General features: G+C 37.6%; 1 protein-coding gene across 1 annotated transcript; it reads left to right on the top strand.

Moving 5' to 3' along the window:
* The first annotated feature begins 661 nt into the window (after positions 1–661).
* LOC147549574 (putative F-box/LRR-repeat protein At5g54820) lies at positions 662–2836 on the top strand. The gene is made up of 3 exons (XM_086669746.1): positions 662–1588; positions 1732–1908; positions 2342–2836. Exons 1-3 carry the CDS (start codon positions 728–730, stop codon positions 2621–2623), a joined length of 1320 nt encoding a protein of 439 aa, XP_086525872.1. The 5' UTR covers positions 662–727; the 3' UTR covers positions 2624–2836.
* The last annotated feature ends 13517 nt before the right edge of the window (positions 2837–16353 follow it).

The following is a 16353-nucleotide window of genomic DNA, read 5'->3' as shown; positions in this document are numbered from 1 at the left end:
AGCCCCGGATCAGCTGATCCGTTTGGCCCTCTTATGTCCCGGATCAGCTGATCCGTTTGGTACTCCTAGGTCCCGGATCAGCTGATCCGTTTGGTCCTCCTAGGTCCCGGATCAGCTGATCCGTTTGGTCCTCTTAAGTCCCGGATCAGCTGATCCGTTTGGTCCTCTTAAGTCCCGGATCAACGGATCTGTTTGGTTCTCTTAAGGCTCGGACTGGTTCAGTCCGTCCGATAGATTTTGTTTGATTTTGTGATAAACGGATGGAGGTGTTAGGGTTAAGCTGGCTTTGACTGGTGCCTACATAGTTGAACGGTGCTAACAGAGAAATGAGCAGTTGGGCCTGGTGCCTTTAGAGATGGATGCTAACACCCTTTTGGCTTGGTGCCTTTAGAAGCACCCAATTTATTATTGCATGAGTTATTCTTTAACCATTACAAATGTAGCTATTTTTTTATGGCTGATTTTAAGAGAAAATGACTTGGCACCCAGTTGACTCTTACACTCACTTATCTTGTCAGATCCTTACATAGGCACCAGAATCTAACCGATACCTTCAAAAAGACACAACGATTCCTTTGTTTTTCCCTTTTTATTCCCCCCCTCATGAGTTGTAACCATTACAAACGTCTCTTGGAATCAGTACTGATCATATTTCTAGGGTTTCTTTCTCTTCTATAAATATATACACATTTTCTCTCATTTTCTCACTAGTTTCTTGAAATCAACCATGGCTTCTTATGAAAATCGTATTGAAGTTGATGAATTTTCTCTGGTTGTTAATTGTTCCTCTGAAACAATTACTGATCAAAGTACTGATGGATCTTCATCTTCATCAATACCAACAACCCAAAACAAGAAAACCCAGAGACAATGTTTTGTTGATTCCATCAATAATTTACTCTTGCAAAGAAACAAAAAAGATTTACAAAAATTTCATCTCTCATTTTCAGATCCTCAAGACTTTGAGTTAGAAGTTGAAAAATGGATAAAATATGCTATTGATTCTAAGGTGAAAGAGTTATCTTTAGATTTTTCTAAAGAAACATGGGATTCTCCTGAACCAAATGATCCTAAGTTTTCGAAGTTCGATCTTCCGAATTTTGTTTATCAATACGAACATTTTGAATCACTCAAACTGTTTGCTTGTAATGTCGTAATCTCGTCGTTTCAAAATCTTTCTACTATCAAGAAACTTTACTTGGGTTGGATTTCATTACCATCTTCATCATTTCAAAAGTTGATTTCAAGTTGCCCATTTCTTGAGATTCTTGTACTCAAGAAATGTAGGAATATTAATGAATTGAATATTGGGTATAATAATTGTCAAAATTTAACAAGTTTGGAGATAGATGATTGTACTCCACTTGAATATGGAATGAATGTGTTTGTTGAATCTCTGAAATACTTTACGTTCCGTGGATACTATTCACCATTTGGGTTGGAAAAGTTCACTAATTTGGAGAAAGCCGAACTTCAATTCGGACACCTTACAGACGAAGACTTTGGCTTTGGAGGAGAAGAGGTGTGCAATACTCTCCGAGCACTTGAGTCTACTAAGGTTTTAACAGTATGCAATTTCGTCACTCAGGTATATATTACCTTCTGAATGCCTAGCTATGGAGTATCCTTTTTTTATCTTATGTTTCAAATAATTAATTTTCGTAGAAGTAACCAATACCCTTATATGAATGAGTACTCGATCGATGTTTTTAATCTCTGAACTTTCTATAGGTTGTACCAAATGGGGAGGAACCAATCAGTCTCAAACCTCCCCTTTCCGGAGTTAAGCATCTGATCTTAAAAACAGACCTACATACACATGAAGTCGAAGGTATCGTGTTTCTTCTCAGGAGTTGTCCGTCTTTGGAGAAACTTTCAATTCAAACCGAACGTATCCAAACCTTATATGTGAGTACTACTCCTACCACTACCACTACATTGTTCTATTAATTTATTTGTATATGTTTGTTTCACGCGTTTTAAACGGTAATGAAACTTTTAGCTAATTATGTCGAAAAGGTTTTTGGCCAGGCTACGGGTTGATCTCTAACCTAGAGTTAATTGCTTTTTGAGAATGTTTGATTCCGCATTTTTAAGTCATGTTGCCCTAGTATTACAAAAGGGGCTGGTATTAATGCATGGATATTCTGATGTCGTTTGAGGATGAAAAAAAATCGGCGGGTATTAATGCATGGATAAGAAACTTTTATCAAATCTCTCTAGTCTTGTTAGTAATATACATATATAGATATCGTAAATGTTTGGTTATATTTGTCGTTTCTTCTCTTATTTCGTGTGATATTTTCTAATGGAGTACCGAAATTTCCTTTTTGTTATTTAGTGTGATTTAGAAACTCCTTTAAGGCCAAAAGCATTATGGAGGAATAGTAGTATATTTCCCATTCGATGCTTGAAGACAAGTCTGAAAGAGGTTATAGTAGAGCAATACAGAGGGGAAGAAAATGAATTTGGGATGCTTGAGCACTTGCTACAACAATGCACATGCTTGGAGATCATGACCATACATACATCAACAGTTAATGGAATTCATACAAGAAAGAGTGCTGATAAGTTACTGATGGTTGAAAGAGCTTCTCGATCTGCAATGATATTGATCCGTTAATATAGGAAAACCCAAAAATAGCATTAATGGGTCGCTTAAATTGCACTACTTATCATTTTAAGTTGATGTTAAATTTATTTTAAGCTAGTGTTTAATCTTTGAATCGTTATTAGAACTGGTTTTTTTTTTTTAGTTGAGGAAATTAGAACATCGTTTGTGCTTTGTAATAGAATAAATTTGTTTCTTAATTTAGTTGTTGTTATAATTTGAGCAGTTATGAACACGTGAAACTCACGTAAGAGATTGATCGGTCTCCTCGTGGAAGACAAATTTCCAGTGTGTGGTTGAACTAAAATAATGATAAAATAGATTTTACATGATAGAACTATACACCTCCTAATGTTCAACTAATTTCTCACTCTGCTAACATCACAATTGGGTTCTCAGAAGAAAAAAAAAAATCACAATTGGGTGATAATTGGACAGATAAAGTGAAATAAGAGAAATGATATAGGAGGGCAATCCTATATCACAATCCTATACCATAGTTTGGCTGATTCCAGCGTCTAGAAGTTCTATTTTGCTTCATGAACTCCAAGGAGTTGTTAGGCCTTAGGTTAGCAGCCAAGGCAAACTATGGTCGAGTGCTGATTGCTAGTAACTCGAAAGCAGTTTGCTCTCTCCTCTCTAATTTTGATAGTCAGCCCCCTTGGCTAGTGTGATATATGTGGCTGAAGATTAAAGCACTTTGGACATGTTTTCAAGAATGCACTATTAAGCATGTGGTTCGAGAGGTGAACATGGCAGCTGACTTCCTTGCTAAGAGTGGGCCGCCTGATGAGCAGGAAATTGATTTACAAAGGCTACCAGCTGAGCTGATTGCTATAGTCGGAGACGACAAAAATGTTGTTGTTAGACTAAGAAAGAGTTGAAGTTGAATTGTATAGTGTTTTTGTTTCTTAGTTGTTTTTTTGTTGCTTTTTAGGTAGCTGCCCTTGTTCACGGGTCGGGCCCTTTAAGACGCTTACTAATGCAAAAAAAAAAGAAAAAATGATATAAGAGGGCAAACTTTTAGACCTACAGTAAACCTAACCAATTGTGTTCTGACACCTGTCGCTGGGTGTCCACATTTGCACAGGCCAGGGTCAAAGTCGGGCGCTTACTGTTCGGTCCTTCACCATATCATCTTACTTTTAGTGATGTTCTTCCTTCTATACAACTTAAAATCACCTCTAGTAATTTATGTGACATCTGAAGTTGAAAAGCTAGAGTTTCTAAAATCTGCTGGACGGGATTTTCCATTCTAAGCTCCCTCTATTCAAAATCAAGACAATACATCTGAAGGAAATTTGGTAAAAATCATGGAGTATCTAAAATCCTAATTGTTTGCCCCTAAAACTATGAATTTTAGATCAAAATCAAAATCTTTGCTCTGTCAAACTTCCATGGTTGCTGGAAAACAAAAAATGTATTATATTATTACCACCATCAAGGCTCAAGCCATTTTTGAATACTAGATTGATCATAAGAAACTCCATTACAGAGACTAACAGAAGATATCATCACGCCTAAAGAGATCGGACATTTCAAGATACTCGGAACGGTGATGAATAAGTCATTCCCCACCATCTTATTCTTCTGGTTCCCTTGATGATTTGAGATTTGAAGATTTATGAACAGAGGCACAACAAGGTAAACAATATTTTTTCTATAGAGAGAAAGAGGAAGAGAGAGAGTGAATGCTCTCCGCCTACTAATCGGTATGTAAAAATTCATACTGATGCTTCGTCTATTGATATCAATAAACCTGCGGGAATTAGTTGTATATCATTAATAATCACAGAGCTCAATTTATTGTTAGGTTAATCCCACATTCGTTGTGGAAGCGGCAGGGGGTGTGTGTGGGATTAACCCTAACATTTATAAATGCAAAGACTTCTACCATCACTTCGAGGAATGCTGAAGAAAGCGAAATTATATCTATTCTCTTGGAAATCAGGTGGGTTGCTAACCTAAAGATCAAATTCCTTCATGTGGAAAGTGTTGTTTTCGGTGTACCGATTCAACGAGTTGACTCAACGAGTCTCTAACCGGATCACTGGTGAAACTGGTTACTACTTTGATTTTATTTGTAAATTTATCAAAAACACCTTCTTTCCAAATTAATGGAGAAAAACTAAGGAATAGAACAACTCAATATCTTTCGTATTTCTAACCGATAATGTCTGTTATCCAAAACAGATGATTCGTAGTCGAATCTCTCTATCGATTTAAGATCGGAAAGAAGAATTGTTGTCCTTCTGTGTTTACTGATTTATTACTTAAAAATCAACACACTTCTGATTTTAAGAAATCAGAATGTCTTTGACTAAGAAATCAGATAGACTAAAAAGAAAAAAAAAACGGAGGATAAGAAGAAGAAAATTTTTAATCGAGGTATTCCTCTTTCCTTAAGAAAATTGACGCCCTGTATAGTACCAAACAGTTACCGACGTTTGTCTCTCAAGATACAATAATTAACCTTTCGATTCAATGGTACTTCGAATCAGAAAGCAGTCGAACTTGAAAGTATACTAACCTCTGACTTAATGCAAATGGACCAAACTTCTTGCTTATGAAACTTCTTGAAAACTTTGTTAAATCTTTCTCTTAGACACTCTAATATGATCTTCTAACAATGATGGATACTCTGGAAAAAAACAGAATTAAATTTGGAGTTCATTTGGGTCCTATAAATAGGTTTTGAATAGACACATGCATTTGGGATATTTCTGTTGGTTAAGGGACGCATCTGTTGAGAAAGTGAAGTGACGGGTCACTTCTTTAGCAACAGACCATGTCGGCTGGGATTTGGACCGTTGGATCACGCTCAAAAGCGCGGAGGATACGCCCTCCATTGGATTGATGGTCGTATGCCGAAAGTAGCCCGAAATCTAAGAAGATCGGTCGTTGGATGGAGTTTCGGGTTATCCCACTCCGTGCCCGACACGGACCTAACGCCATCCATTGGATCTGGCTTTTAGCGCAGAGAGAACGCCAACCGTCAGATCTGGACGTGTTCCCTTTGCGAGAATGGCCCCCAGACAAACTTTGCCTTTTGGTCCCTAACTTAACCATTTTCATCCAAACTTCAGACTTGAATATCTCATTCATCCGGAATCGGATTTGAGTGATTCTTGGCTCTAAACTTAAGAGCTCGACGAGACGAACGCAATGGCTTGCTTCGTCTCTGAGTTGGACGACTTTAACCGATCCGAAATCGGCTCCAATTCGAACAATCCCCCACATGAATGAATATTCGAGATTTCCTATCATGTAGACTTACTAGACTGACACACTGACACTGACACTGACAGAGGTTAGAGGCGGAATTTCGCTGCACGGGATAGATAGCTTGCGACTTTGAATCTTCCTTAGTGAATTGCCATCGGGTTTACAAAGACCTTAGTGAACTATGTCTTGAATTATGTCCCATGAGTTTTAAACCAACGAGTAACTATCACACAGCTAGTTCCTTACTTTCAAAAGTTCCCGGTTGTGTTCATTTCGGCCCTGAACAACCTGGTTTTCATGTGTGCTTTAGAGAAGTCGACCATTACGACCTTCTCATAGAACTGACATCAGTTCACACACATATAGGTTATCCGCAATAAGGTATTCTTCTATACCTCACGTTAGACTCAAGTTCTAAGTTTTCGGATTCATTAAGTTTTCGGATTCATATAACTTCAGTTTTCCCATTGAACCTACATCTTGGGATCTCTAGTCACATAGGTTGGGTTTCCGTTATGACTTTACTCATTTACTTTAGGCAAATGTCCCATTCCCCTTGATGACGCAATTACTAACTCTCTAGGTAACCCTTTGGTAAATGGATCCGCTAGGTTATCCTTAGATTTGACATAATCTACTGTTATGACTCCTTCTGAGAGCAATTGTTTTACGGTGTTATGTCGCCGACGGATGTGTGGTGACTTACCGTTATACATTTTACTATGTGTTCTTGCAATAGCTGCTTTATTATCGCAGTGTATATTTATTGCAGCCAACGACTTAGTCCATATAGGAATATCCTCCAGGAAGTGTCGCAACCACTCTGCCTCTTCTCATGCTTTATCCAGAGCAATAAATTCTGAATCCATTGTCGATCGAGTTATGCATGTTTGCTTTGAGGATTTCCATGATATGGCACCCCACCTAGTGTGAATACGTATCCACTGGTTGACTTGGTATCATCAGTATCTGAGATCCAGTTGGCATCCGCATATCCCTCTAATACTTCTGGATATTTGGTATATAATAGCCCATACTCTTTAGTCTGTCTCAAATACTTGAGTACCTTTACTATAGCCGTCCAATGTTCTTTACTTGGATTGCTAGTAAACCTACTCAATTTGCTAACAGAATAAGCATGTCTGGACGTGTAAAATTCATCAAGTACATCAGACTTTCGATAATCTGTAAGTACCTTAACTGGTTTACTCTGTGACCACGATTTTTGATCAAATGCACAATCGGGTCTATCGGCGTCCGAGCTCAACTCATATCATTCTTGCTGAATTTTTCTAGAATTTTCTCAACGTAGTGAGTCTGAGATAATTTTATCCCAGAAGAGCTTCTAGATATTATTATTCCAAGAATGACTTCATCCCTACCTAAGTCTTTCATAGTCGAAATTCTTCGACAACATTTGCTTAGTTATTTTTATGACATCTATATTATCTCCCATAATAAGCATGTCATCCACGTACAAACATAGGATTACACATCCTTTAGTAGTGACCTTAGTGTAGACGCACTTGTCACACTCATTTTATTTTGAACCCATTTGATGACACTGCTTGATCAAATTTCAAGTGCCATTGCTTAGGAGCCTACTTTAAACCATAAAGCGACTTTACTAATTTACACACTTTGTTCTCTGGGCCAGGTACCACAAACCCTTCTGTTGAGTCATATAGATGTCTTCTTCCAGTTGTCCATTTAAGAAAGCTGTCTTTGCATCCATCTGATGTATTTTTAGATTGTGGATATCGCAATTAGCAATCTTATTGATATGATTCGAGTAACAGGAGAGTAAGTGTCAAAATAATCTAGACCTTCTCTCTGTCTGAATCCTTGAGCCACAAGTCTGGCTTTGTACTTGTCGATTGATCCATCTGTCTTCAATTTCCTTTTGAAGATCCATTTGCAACCTAAAGGTCTGCAATCTATCGGGAGATCTACTAACTCCCATGTATGGTTATTCATAATGGACTCAATCTCACTGTTCACGACCTCTTTCCAAAAAGGAGCTTCAAGAGTTGACATAGCTTCTATGTATGTCTGAGGCTCACTTTCTAACATATAAGTTAGAAAATCAAGACCAAAGGTTTTTTCTGCCCTTGCGCTTTTACTCTTTCGAGGCTCTTCCGCATTGTCCTCTACTCGATTTTTATCTCTTTCGAAGATTTCTGTATTTTCTTCGTTTCTGACTCTCATTAGAGATTTTTCCTCTGATATAGATTTACATGAAAATATATATTCAAAGAATTCGGCTTCCCGTGATTCTAAGATTGTATTCACATGTATATCTTTTATATCGGACTTGTGAACCAAGAATCTGTATGCACTACTATTTTCTGCATATCAAACGAAAATACAGTCTATTGTCCTTGGTCCTTTTGACTCATTTAGGTAAAGGCACCAAGACCTTGGCCAGACACCCCCACTTTAATAAATTTAAAGGATGGTTTTCTGTTGTTCCAAAACTCATAAGGAATTTTACCTGTTTTCTTATGAGGTAACTTATTCAATAAGTAGTTGGCCGACAATATTGCCACCCCCACAAGGAGCAGTAGTCTGATGAATTATGCCACTTTTGGCACAAATTTCAGCAAAAGGGGATTCATACTCTCCGCCTCTATCACTTCTCAAAATCTTTATCTTTCGATTAAGTTGATTTTCAACTTCTTTCTTATAGATTTTGAATTTCGCTACTGCTTCATCTTTACTTCTTAGCAAGTAAAAGTGACAGTACCTTGTTTTATCGTCTGTGAAGGTGATAAAATACTTTTTACCTCCTTTAGTCTGAACCATTTTTAAATCACATATGTCACTATGAATTAACTCTAATGGTTATGTAATTCTTTCGACAGCATGAAAAGGAGTCTTTGTCAATTTAGACTCTACACACGTTTGACATTTTTCCGAAGAATTAATATCAAACTTTGGGATTAAGTCCATGTGCATTAACTTTCTCAAAGAGTTATAATGAACATGACCTAGTCTCTCATGCCAAATATTACAAGAATCAACAATATAAGCTAATGCTTTTTATTTATTAATAATATTTGGAGTTACAGTTGCAACATTCAATTAAAAGAGCCCCCCACATAAGTACCCTTTTTCCACATACATCCCATTTTTGGATAAAATAAAATTATCGAAAACAAATACAAGTTTGAATCTTTTCTTGCTAAGGAGAGATCCAGACACAAGATTCTTTCGAATGTCTGGTGCATGCAGGACGTCATTTAGGGTGACTTCTTTTCCTGAAGTGAACTTCAGGATTACTTTCCCTTTTCCCTGAACTTGACTTGTTGCGGCGTTTCCCATAAATAGTGTCTCGCCTTTTTCAAGTTTGGTATAAGTGGAGAACATGCCTCTATCTGCACAAACGTGCCTCGTGGCTCCAGTGTCGATCCACCATTCTTTCGGATTTCAAACTAGGTTTACTTCAAAAATATCCGCACATAGGTTCATATTCAGAAAATTTTCAGCCACATCTTTGACTCCAGTAGCCATTGCACAAAGGTTCTGGACATCTTCGTCTTCAACAAGAGAAGCCTGATGCTTAACTTTCTTTCTCTTGTTGATCTTGTCATTTTTAGAACGACAATCTTTGGTAAGATGCCCCTTCTTGCCACAATTGAAGCAGTTGTCGTCGCCCTTTTTCGTCGGCTTTCCTGAGCCCACTTCACGACCCGAGCGTTTCCGCTTTAGTTTTGGTCCCCCTTCGATGACGTTTACTTTTGGAGTATTTGAAGAATTCTCTTTCTTCTTCCCTACAGTACGACTATCCTCTTCTATTCGAAGTTTGAGGATGAGTTCTTCAAGGCTCATGTCTTTATTTTTATGACGAAGGTAATTCTTGAAGTCTTTCCAACCCGGAGGCAATTTTTCAATCATTGCTCGGACTTGAAAGGCTTCATTTGTTACCAATGATTCGACCTTTAATTCCTGAAGAATTATTTGGAATTCTTGAATTTGGGTTATGACTGGTTTAGAGTCAACCATTTTAAAGTCCATAAACCTTCCAATGATAAATTTCTTCACTCCCGCAGTGTCGGCTTTATATTTATTGTGTAGTGTGTTCCATAATTCTTTTGCATTATCAATCACACAATACACATTATAAGTCCATCACCCAACGAATTCAGAATATAATTTTTACATAAAAAATTACTATGCTTTCAGGCCTCTACGACCGAAGTATGTTGGATATCTCCATCTTCTCGAAGGACCGGTTGGTCTTCCGTCATATATTATACTAACACTAGAGTGGTTAGATAAAACATCATCTTCTGTGCCCATCGCTTAAAATCGATGCCCTTAAACTTCTCTAGTTTTTCGGCATGGGCGGGACCAGTACTTTTCATTGTGGCTTCACCCGTTGTTGCCATCTCTATTTCTGTCTCACACAGAAGCTTAATTCAGTATACCGAAGTAAATTCGATTGTCTTAAGATTGTTGTTTTCGGTGTACCGATTCAACGAGTTGACTCAACGAGTCTCTAACCGGATCACTAGTGAAACTGGTTACTACTTTAATTTTATTTGTAAATAAATCAAAAACACTTTCTTTCCAAATTAATGGAGAAAAACTAAGGAATAGAACAACTCAATATCTTTCGTATTTTTAACAGAGAATGTCTGTTATCCAGAAAAAATGATTCATAGTCGAATCTCACTATCGATTTGAGATCGGAAATAGGAATTGTAGTCCTTCTGTGTTTACTAATTTATTACTACAAATCAACACACTTCTGATTTTAAAAAATCAGAATGTCTTTGATTAAGAAATCAGATAGACTAAAAAGAAAAAGAAAAATCGGAGGATAAGAAGAAGATTTTTAATCGAGGGTATTCCTCTTTCCTTAAGACAATTGACGCCCTGTATAGTACCAAACAGTTAACGACGTTTGTCTCCCACGATACAACGATTAACCTTTCGATTCAATGGTACTTCGAATCAGAAAGCAGTCGAACTTGAAAGTATACTAACCTCTCACTTAATGCAAATGGACTAAACTTCTTGCTTATGAAACTCCTTGAAAACTCGGCTAAATCTTTCTCTTAGACACTCTAATATGATCTTCTAACAATGATGGATACTCTAAAAAAACGGAATTAAATTTGGAGTTCATTTGGGTCCTATAAATAGGTTTCGAATAGACACAAGCATTTGGGACATTTCTGTTGGTTAAGGGACACATCTGTTGAGAAAGTGAAGTGACGGGTCACTTCTTTAGCAACAGACCGTGCCGGCTGGGATTTGGACCGTTGGATCACGCTCAAAAGCGCGGAGGAAACGCCCTCCATTGGATTGATGGTCGTATGCCGAAAGTAGCCCGAAATCTAAGAAGATCAGTTGTTGGATGGAGTTTCAATTTATCCCACTCCGTGCCCGACATGGACCTAACGCCATCCATTGGATCTGGCCTTTAACGCGGAGAGAATGCCAACCGTCAGATTTGGGCGTGTTCCCTTTACGAGAATGGCCCCCAGACAAACTTTTCCTTATTGCCTTTTGATCCCTAACTTAACCATTTTTCGTCCAACTTCAGACTTGAATATCTCATTCATCCGGAATCGGATTTGAGTGATTCTTGGCTCTGAACTTAGGAGCTCAACGAGACGAACACCATAGCGTACTTCGTTTCTGAGTTTGACGACTTTAATCGATCCGGAATCGGTTCCGATTTCAACACATGCTACATCCATCAAGAAACTTCTCCCGCAATTTCAAGGCGTCATTTTCTCTCATATTCCTCGCAAACGAAATGAGTTAGCTGTCATTTTGGCTAAATGGGCAAGGATTCATATTAGTAATTCTACTTGGACTATTATTCCCTCTGTATTTAGTCATAAATATCATAATAACTCTTTAATGTATTAATTTATGACACTTTCAACAACAAAAGAAAGAGTGAATGGTTCAGTCGGCCCGTACAAACGGGAGATAAGTTTAGATTTTTGATCTGCATTGTTGATACATTTCAACCGTCTAGATCAAAAAAAGACCAAGGACGTAAGTGTAAGTTATGATATGGTGAAAGACCGAACCGCAACCGCCCAACTCAGACCTTAGGCAGTTTAAACGTGGATACCTAGCCACATACGTCAGAAAACAAAAATTTTAGGTCTACTGTAGGTCTAAAAGTTTCGCCTCCTATATAATTTCTCTTGAAATAATGATATGATAACCTACATCCACACATAAATTAATAATGGATTCTTTATTAAGAATCGCCACAATAGTGAATTTGATTCGTTACGTTGGTCAAACATAGTTGAATGAATAAAACTCTAGGATCAAACTTAGCTATACAGAGTAATTTAGAGTTTCCTACTTTACTCTCAAATGCATTTTTTAGTTGATTAAAAAATTAGAAAGAATACTTCTAATAGGTCCGGAAAGAAACAAGAGACTTTGTTTTTTTTTTTTTGTTGAAACAGAGACTTTGGTGTGTGTTTCGTTATTATTCCTTGGAAAAATGGTCATTTTAATCAAACCATCAGATATAAATGAAAAAACAAAACAGTAACTTCTTGAAAATAATCAAAATTATCATGTTAATTATGTGCACTTGTGACCTATGTGTTAAACAATATTTATAACAAAAATGGTGGTATGTGCGGCCGATCTCCCGGCTGAATCCCGGACCAAGTGACGTGGTCGGGCCAGATTTAGAGAGAGAAAGTGAAAAACACCCTCTCTCTAAATCTGGACTAGCCACGTCACTCGGTCGGGATTCAACCGAGAGATTGGCCAGGCATACCATCAGTGTTGTATTTATAACATCAATCAGGTCATTTTATATTTTTTTCATTCAAAAAAATACTCCCAAACAAAATATTCTTTTTCTTGCATTGTTGTTCATCTTTTTCTTCCTCTTCTTCTTCGTCCAAATTTTCTAATTAATGTAGGAAAATCTAATTCTTCATCTTGTTTTCTCTCCCTCTCTCTCTCTCTCTTTATCTCTCAATCTCTATGTCCCTCTGTCTTTAGGTTTTTATGTCTTTCTGTTTCTTTGTCTCTGTGTTGGTATAATCTCACATTTGTTGCCGGAAGGGGCGGCGGTCACTTTATAGTGTGAGGGAAAGCGTACCTCTTGAACTAACTTTTTGGGTGGCGTAGTTCCAAAACCACTTGAGGCCTTAAGGGTCAATGAAACATTATGACCATACATTTTCTTTTTGAATTTTAGATTTTCCACGTCTAGCTTTGAAACAAATTCGGCTTTTTAACATAACCCGAGATTACCAAAGTCTTTCAGGTCGCATGGAGAAATACACTTTCACAGTCTAATGTTGTGAAGGGAAAGATTGTTGGAGTAATACAACGTTGGTTGTGAAGGGGTGTTGGTCACTTCGTAAGTGTGAGGGAAAACCTCACCCTTGAGCTAACCTTTGAGGGGAGAGAGAGGCCCCAAGACCACTTCGCTGCGAAGAAGGGCAAAGACCACACCTTTAACACGCGGATGCTGAATGAGTCAGAAAATCTTTTCGATTTAGCATCAACAAAAGAGTTCATTAATCTTGTTGATTTAATGCAAATGCCTTTTCGTTTTTAAGGTTTTTAGAACTAAAGCATTTTTAAGTGCAAATATCTGACTTGAAAGGTTAATCACTAAATAAGAACGAAGAAGGAAATAGTTTTTCTGAAAATATGGTAGTAATCTCCTCTATTGTTTGATTTAATAGTTTTTACGTATTTTTGTCTGATTTCTCTTTAACCTCAGAATCTATTATATAAAACAGAAGGGAAAACGCTGACTGGGACAAACATCCTTTTTCAATAAGGGATATTGTCTAGAAGCCCTTCTCAAAATTTAAAATAGTCCTTCGTAAAAATAAAGTTACCTATTTAAAAAACAATAATCATTTCCTTCTTAGAAATAAAATAACTAATTTAATGAAAAAAGAAACAAAATAAATTTCAAGGGTTAAAAATTAAAATTAAAATCTCTCTCTAAATAAAATAATAATTAATTTAAGAAAAAAGAAACAAAAAAGTAATACAAAAAAATAATAACTAATAAAAATCTCTCTCTCTCTCTCTCTAAATAAAATATAACAATAAATTTCGTAACATTTGATTGATACAAGTGTCCGTGCCCTAGGGCACGGGATATACCCTAGTACTATTAAAAGAATATAAATACGTTTTGTGTGAAGAAAACCATTAACCTCCCTTGTATTTTTATACTGTTAACAGTTTACATAAATATGTAATTTAAATAGATAGATATACACAAGAGAGGAAAGATAATACATAAAGTAGGAAATAGTACATACAACATATTGGAAATATCAAGTCCAATCTCATCCAAAATCCTCAGTAAATTATTTCCCGAATCTGAGTATTATTACCGCTATTACCCTCCCGCAAATTGAGCTTCGGGGAGACACGAAGATTCAATTTGGGACAAAGCTCCAAGAACCGGAAATCAGATAAGCTTTTAATCAAGATATCAACGAGCTGATCATGAGATGGGACAAACTGAATCTTCACTGATCCGGCTGCCACCTTTTCTCGAACAAAGTGGTAGTCCAAAGCAATGTTCTTAGAACGACCATGAAACACTGGGTTGCCAGTCATGAGGATGACACTTTTTTTGTCAAAATATATACGAATAGGAGTGGATAGACGAATACCCAATTCCTGAAGAATAAAACCAATCCAAGTTAAGTCAGTAGTAGTGGAGGCAAGAGCCCGATACTCAGCTTCGGTGCTGGAACGAGAAATAGTAGGTAGCTTACGAGCACTTATGGTGAGAAGATTTCGGCCAAGAAAAATGAAGAACCCAGATGTAGAACGACGTGTGTCAGGGCAACCTGCCCAATCAGCATCAGAGTAAGCATGGAGAGAATTCGAGGCAAAGTCCGCAAATAATTGTAAACCCATGTGAATCGTTCCCTTAACATAACGCAAAATGCGTTTAACAGCCTGAAAGTGGTCAACTGTGGGAGCGTGCATAAACTGACGCGCCACATTGACTGCATAAGCCAAATCAGGGCAGGTCCACGTAAGATAAAAAAGAGAACCCACCACCTTACGATATAGAGTAGGATCCGAAAAAGCAACACCCTGTCCTGACAACTGAATGCATGTAGTCATAGGGTAGAAGCTGGTTTTTTTTTTTTTGATGAAGAAGTAGAAGCTGGTTTGACACCCTTTAAATTTAAATTTTAAGCATGTCTAATACATATTTAGTTTGAGTAAGTAAAAGACCACCTTTATTCAAAGTTTCTTCAATACCCAGAAAATAATGTAGAGATCCCATATTCTTCATATCAAACTCAGAAGACAGTTGAGAAATAACAGTATCAATAGTTGACGAATCAACTCCCGTAAGTATAATATCATCAACATAAAGCAACAAATAAATCATACCCACTGAAGTCGTATGAAAAAAAAAAGAGGTATCAGACTTAATAACACGAAAACCAATACGGAGTATGTAAGAGTTGAATCTGTTATACCCTGCTGATGTGACACGAAAATGTCACATTTGAGGCGCCTAACTTAGACTAACTAGTCATTTTCGAGTGTTATGAATAATATTTTATGTGTTTTTCTTGTTTAGGTACCATATTTGGAGCTAAACATGGAATTCGGAATAAAGGGAGCGAATTATCGCTATCATTTCATGTGCCCAAAATGAGAGAAAAGGACTTCAAGCAAATCATATGAGAAGAGGAGTCAAAGACGAGTCCAACGGTGAAAACGGAAGTCAATTCCGAGTTCGGGCGGGGAAGTTGTGAAAGAAAGAAGTCGAGGTTCGGTCTTAAAACAAAGATTTTATGAAGGCACCCCTTGATTCCTATGTGAGAAGCAAAGCCTAAACCCAAGCCCAAAGTCAAGAATACTCAAAGATGAAGGAAGGTGTAGAGATTCTAGGAGCACTCACTTGGGCCCAAGTCAACAAAGTCTAAATGAATTGACTAAGTCAAGAGAAACCTAGGGTTTTTAGTAGTGTAAACTATTCATCATCTTCTCCATTAAGAAAAATACACAAGTTGGAGGAGGAGAGAGAAGGTGGTTAGGGTTTCTTCACCAAATCATCAACTTTTTAGGGTTCTTAGGGTTTGGTTTAGTAGTTGAGCTAGAGAGGAAAAAAGAGAGAAGAAGGAGGGGTCGGCCAAGCTTGGCCGGCCATCACTAAGGCCGGCCAAAGCTTGGCCGACAAAGTCGCGGGACAGCAAGGGAGCACGGGATGGAGCTCGGGACGCGGCTGCGGGTGTCTTGGCCGGCACGGGAGCAACGCTCGGGACGCGACCAAGGGATATCCGGCTCGGATCTAAGCTTCCTTTGCCCGGAAATCTTGATTTTCTCCGGAAACCTAACTTTCTTTGATCGGATTTTTCGTGGTGTTCCGACAACTTTCTTGATTCAAAACCTTAGGGCTTTTACTCCCCATGTCTTGATCTATCTTCCCATGTAGTTTGATTTGATTTTGGGTGAAAAATCTTTAGAGAGAGAAAGCTTGGTGAAGCTTTAATGGTGGATGTTCTTGAGATGGA

Source organism: Eschscholzia californica, unplaced genomic scaffold (genome assembly GCF_041429995.1).
Source record: "Eschscholzia californica isolate CP2 unplaced genomic scaffold, dmEscCali1.0.p SCAF_3, whole genome shotgun sequence".
Classification (NCBI taxonomy): domain Eukaryota; kingdom Viridiplantae; phylum Streptophyta; class Magnoliopsida; order Ranunculales; family Papaveraceae; genus Eschscholzia; species Eschscholzia californica.
The sequence above is the reverse complement of the archived record's forward strand: the minus strand, read 5'-3'. Positions and strand labels throughout refer to the sequence as shown.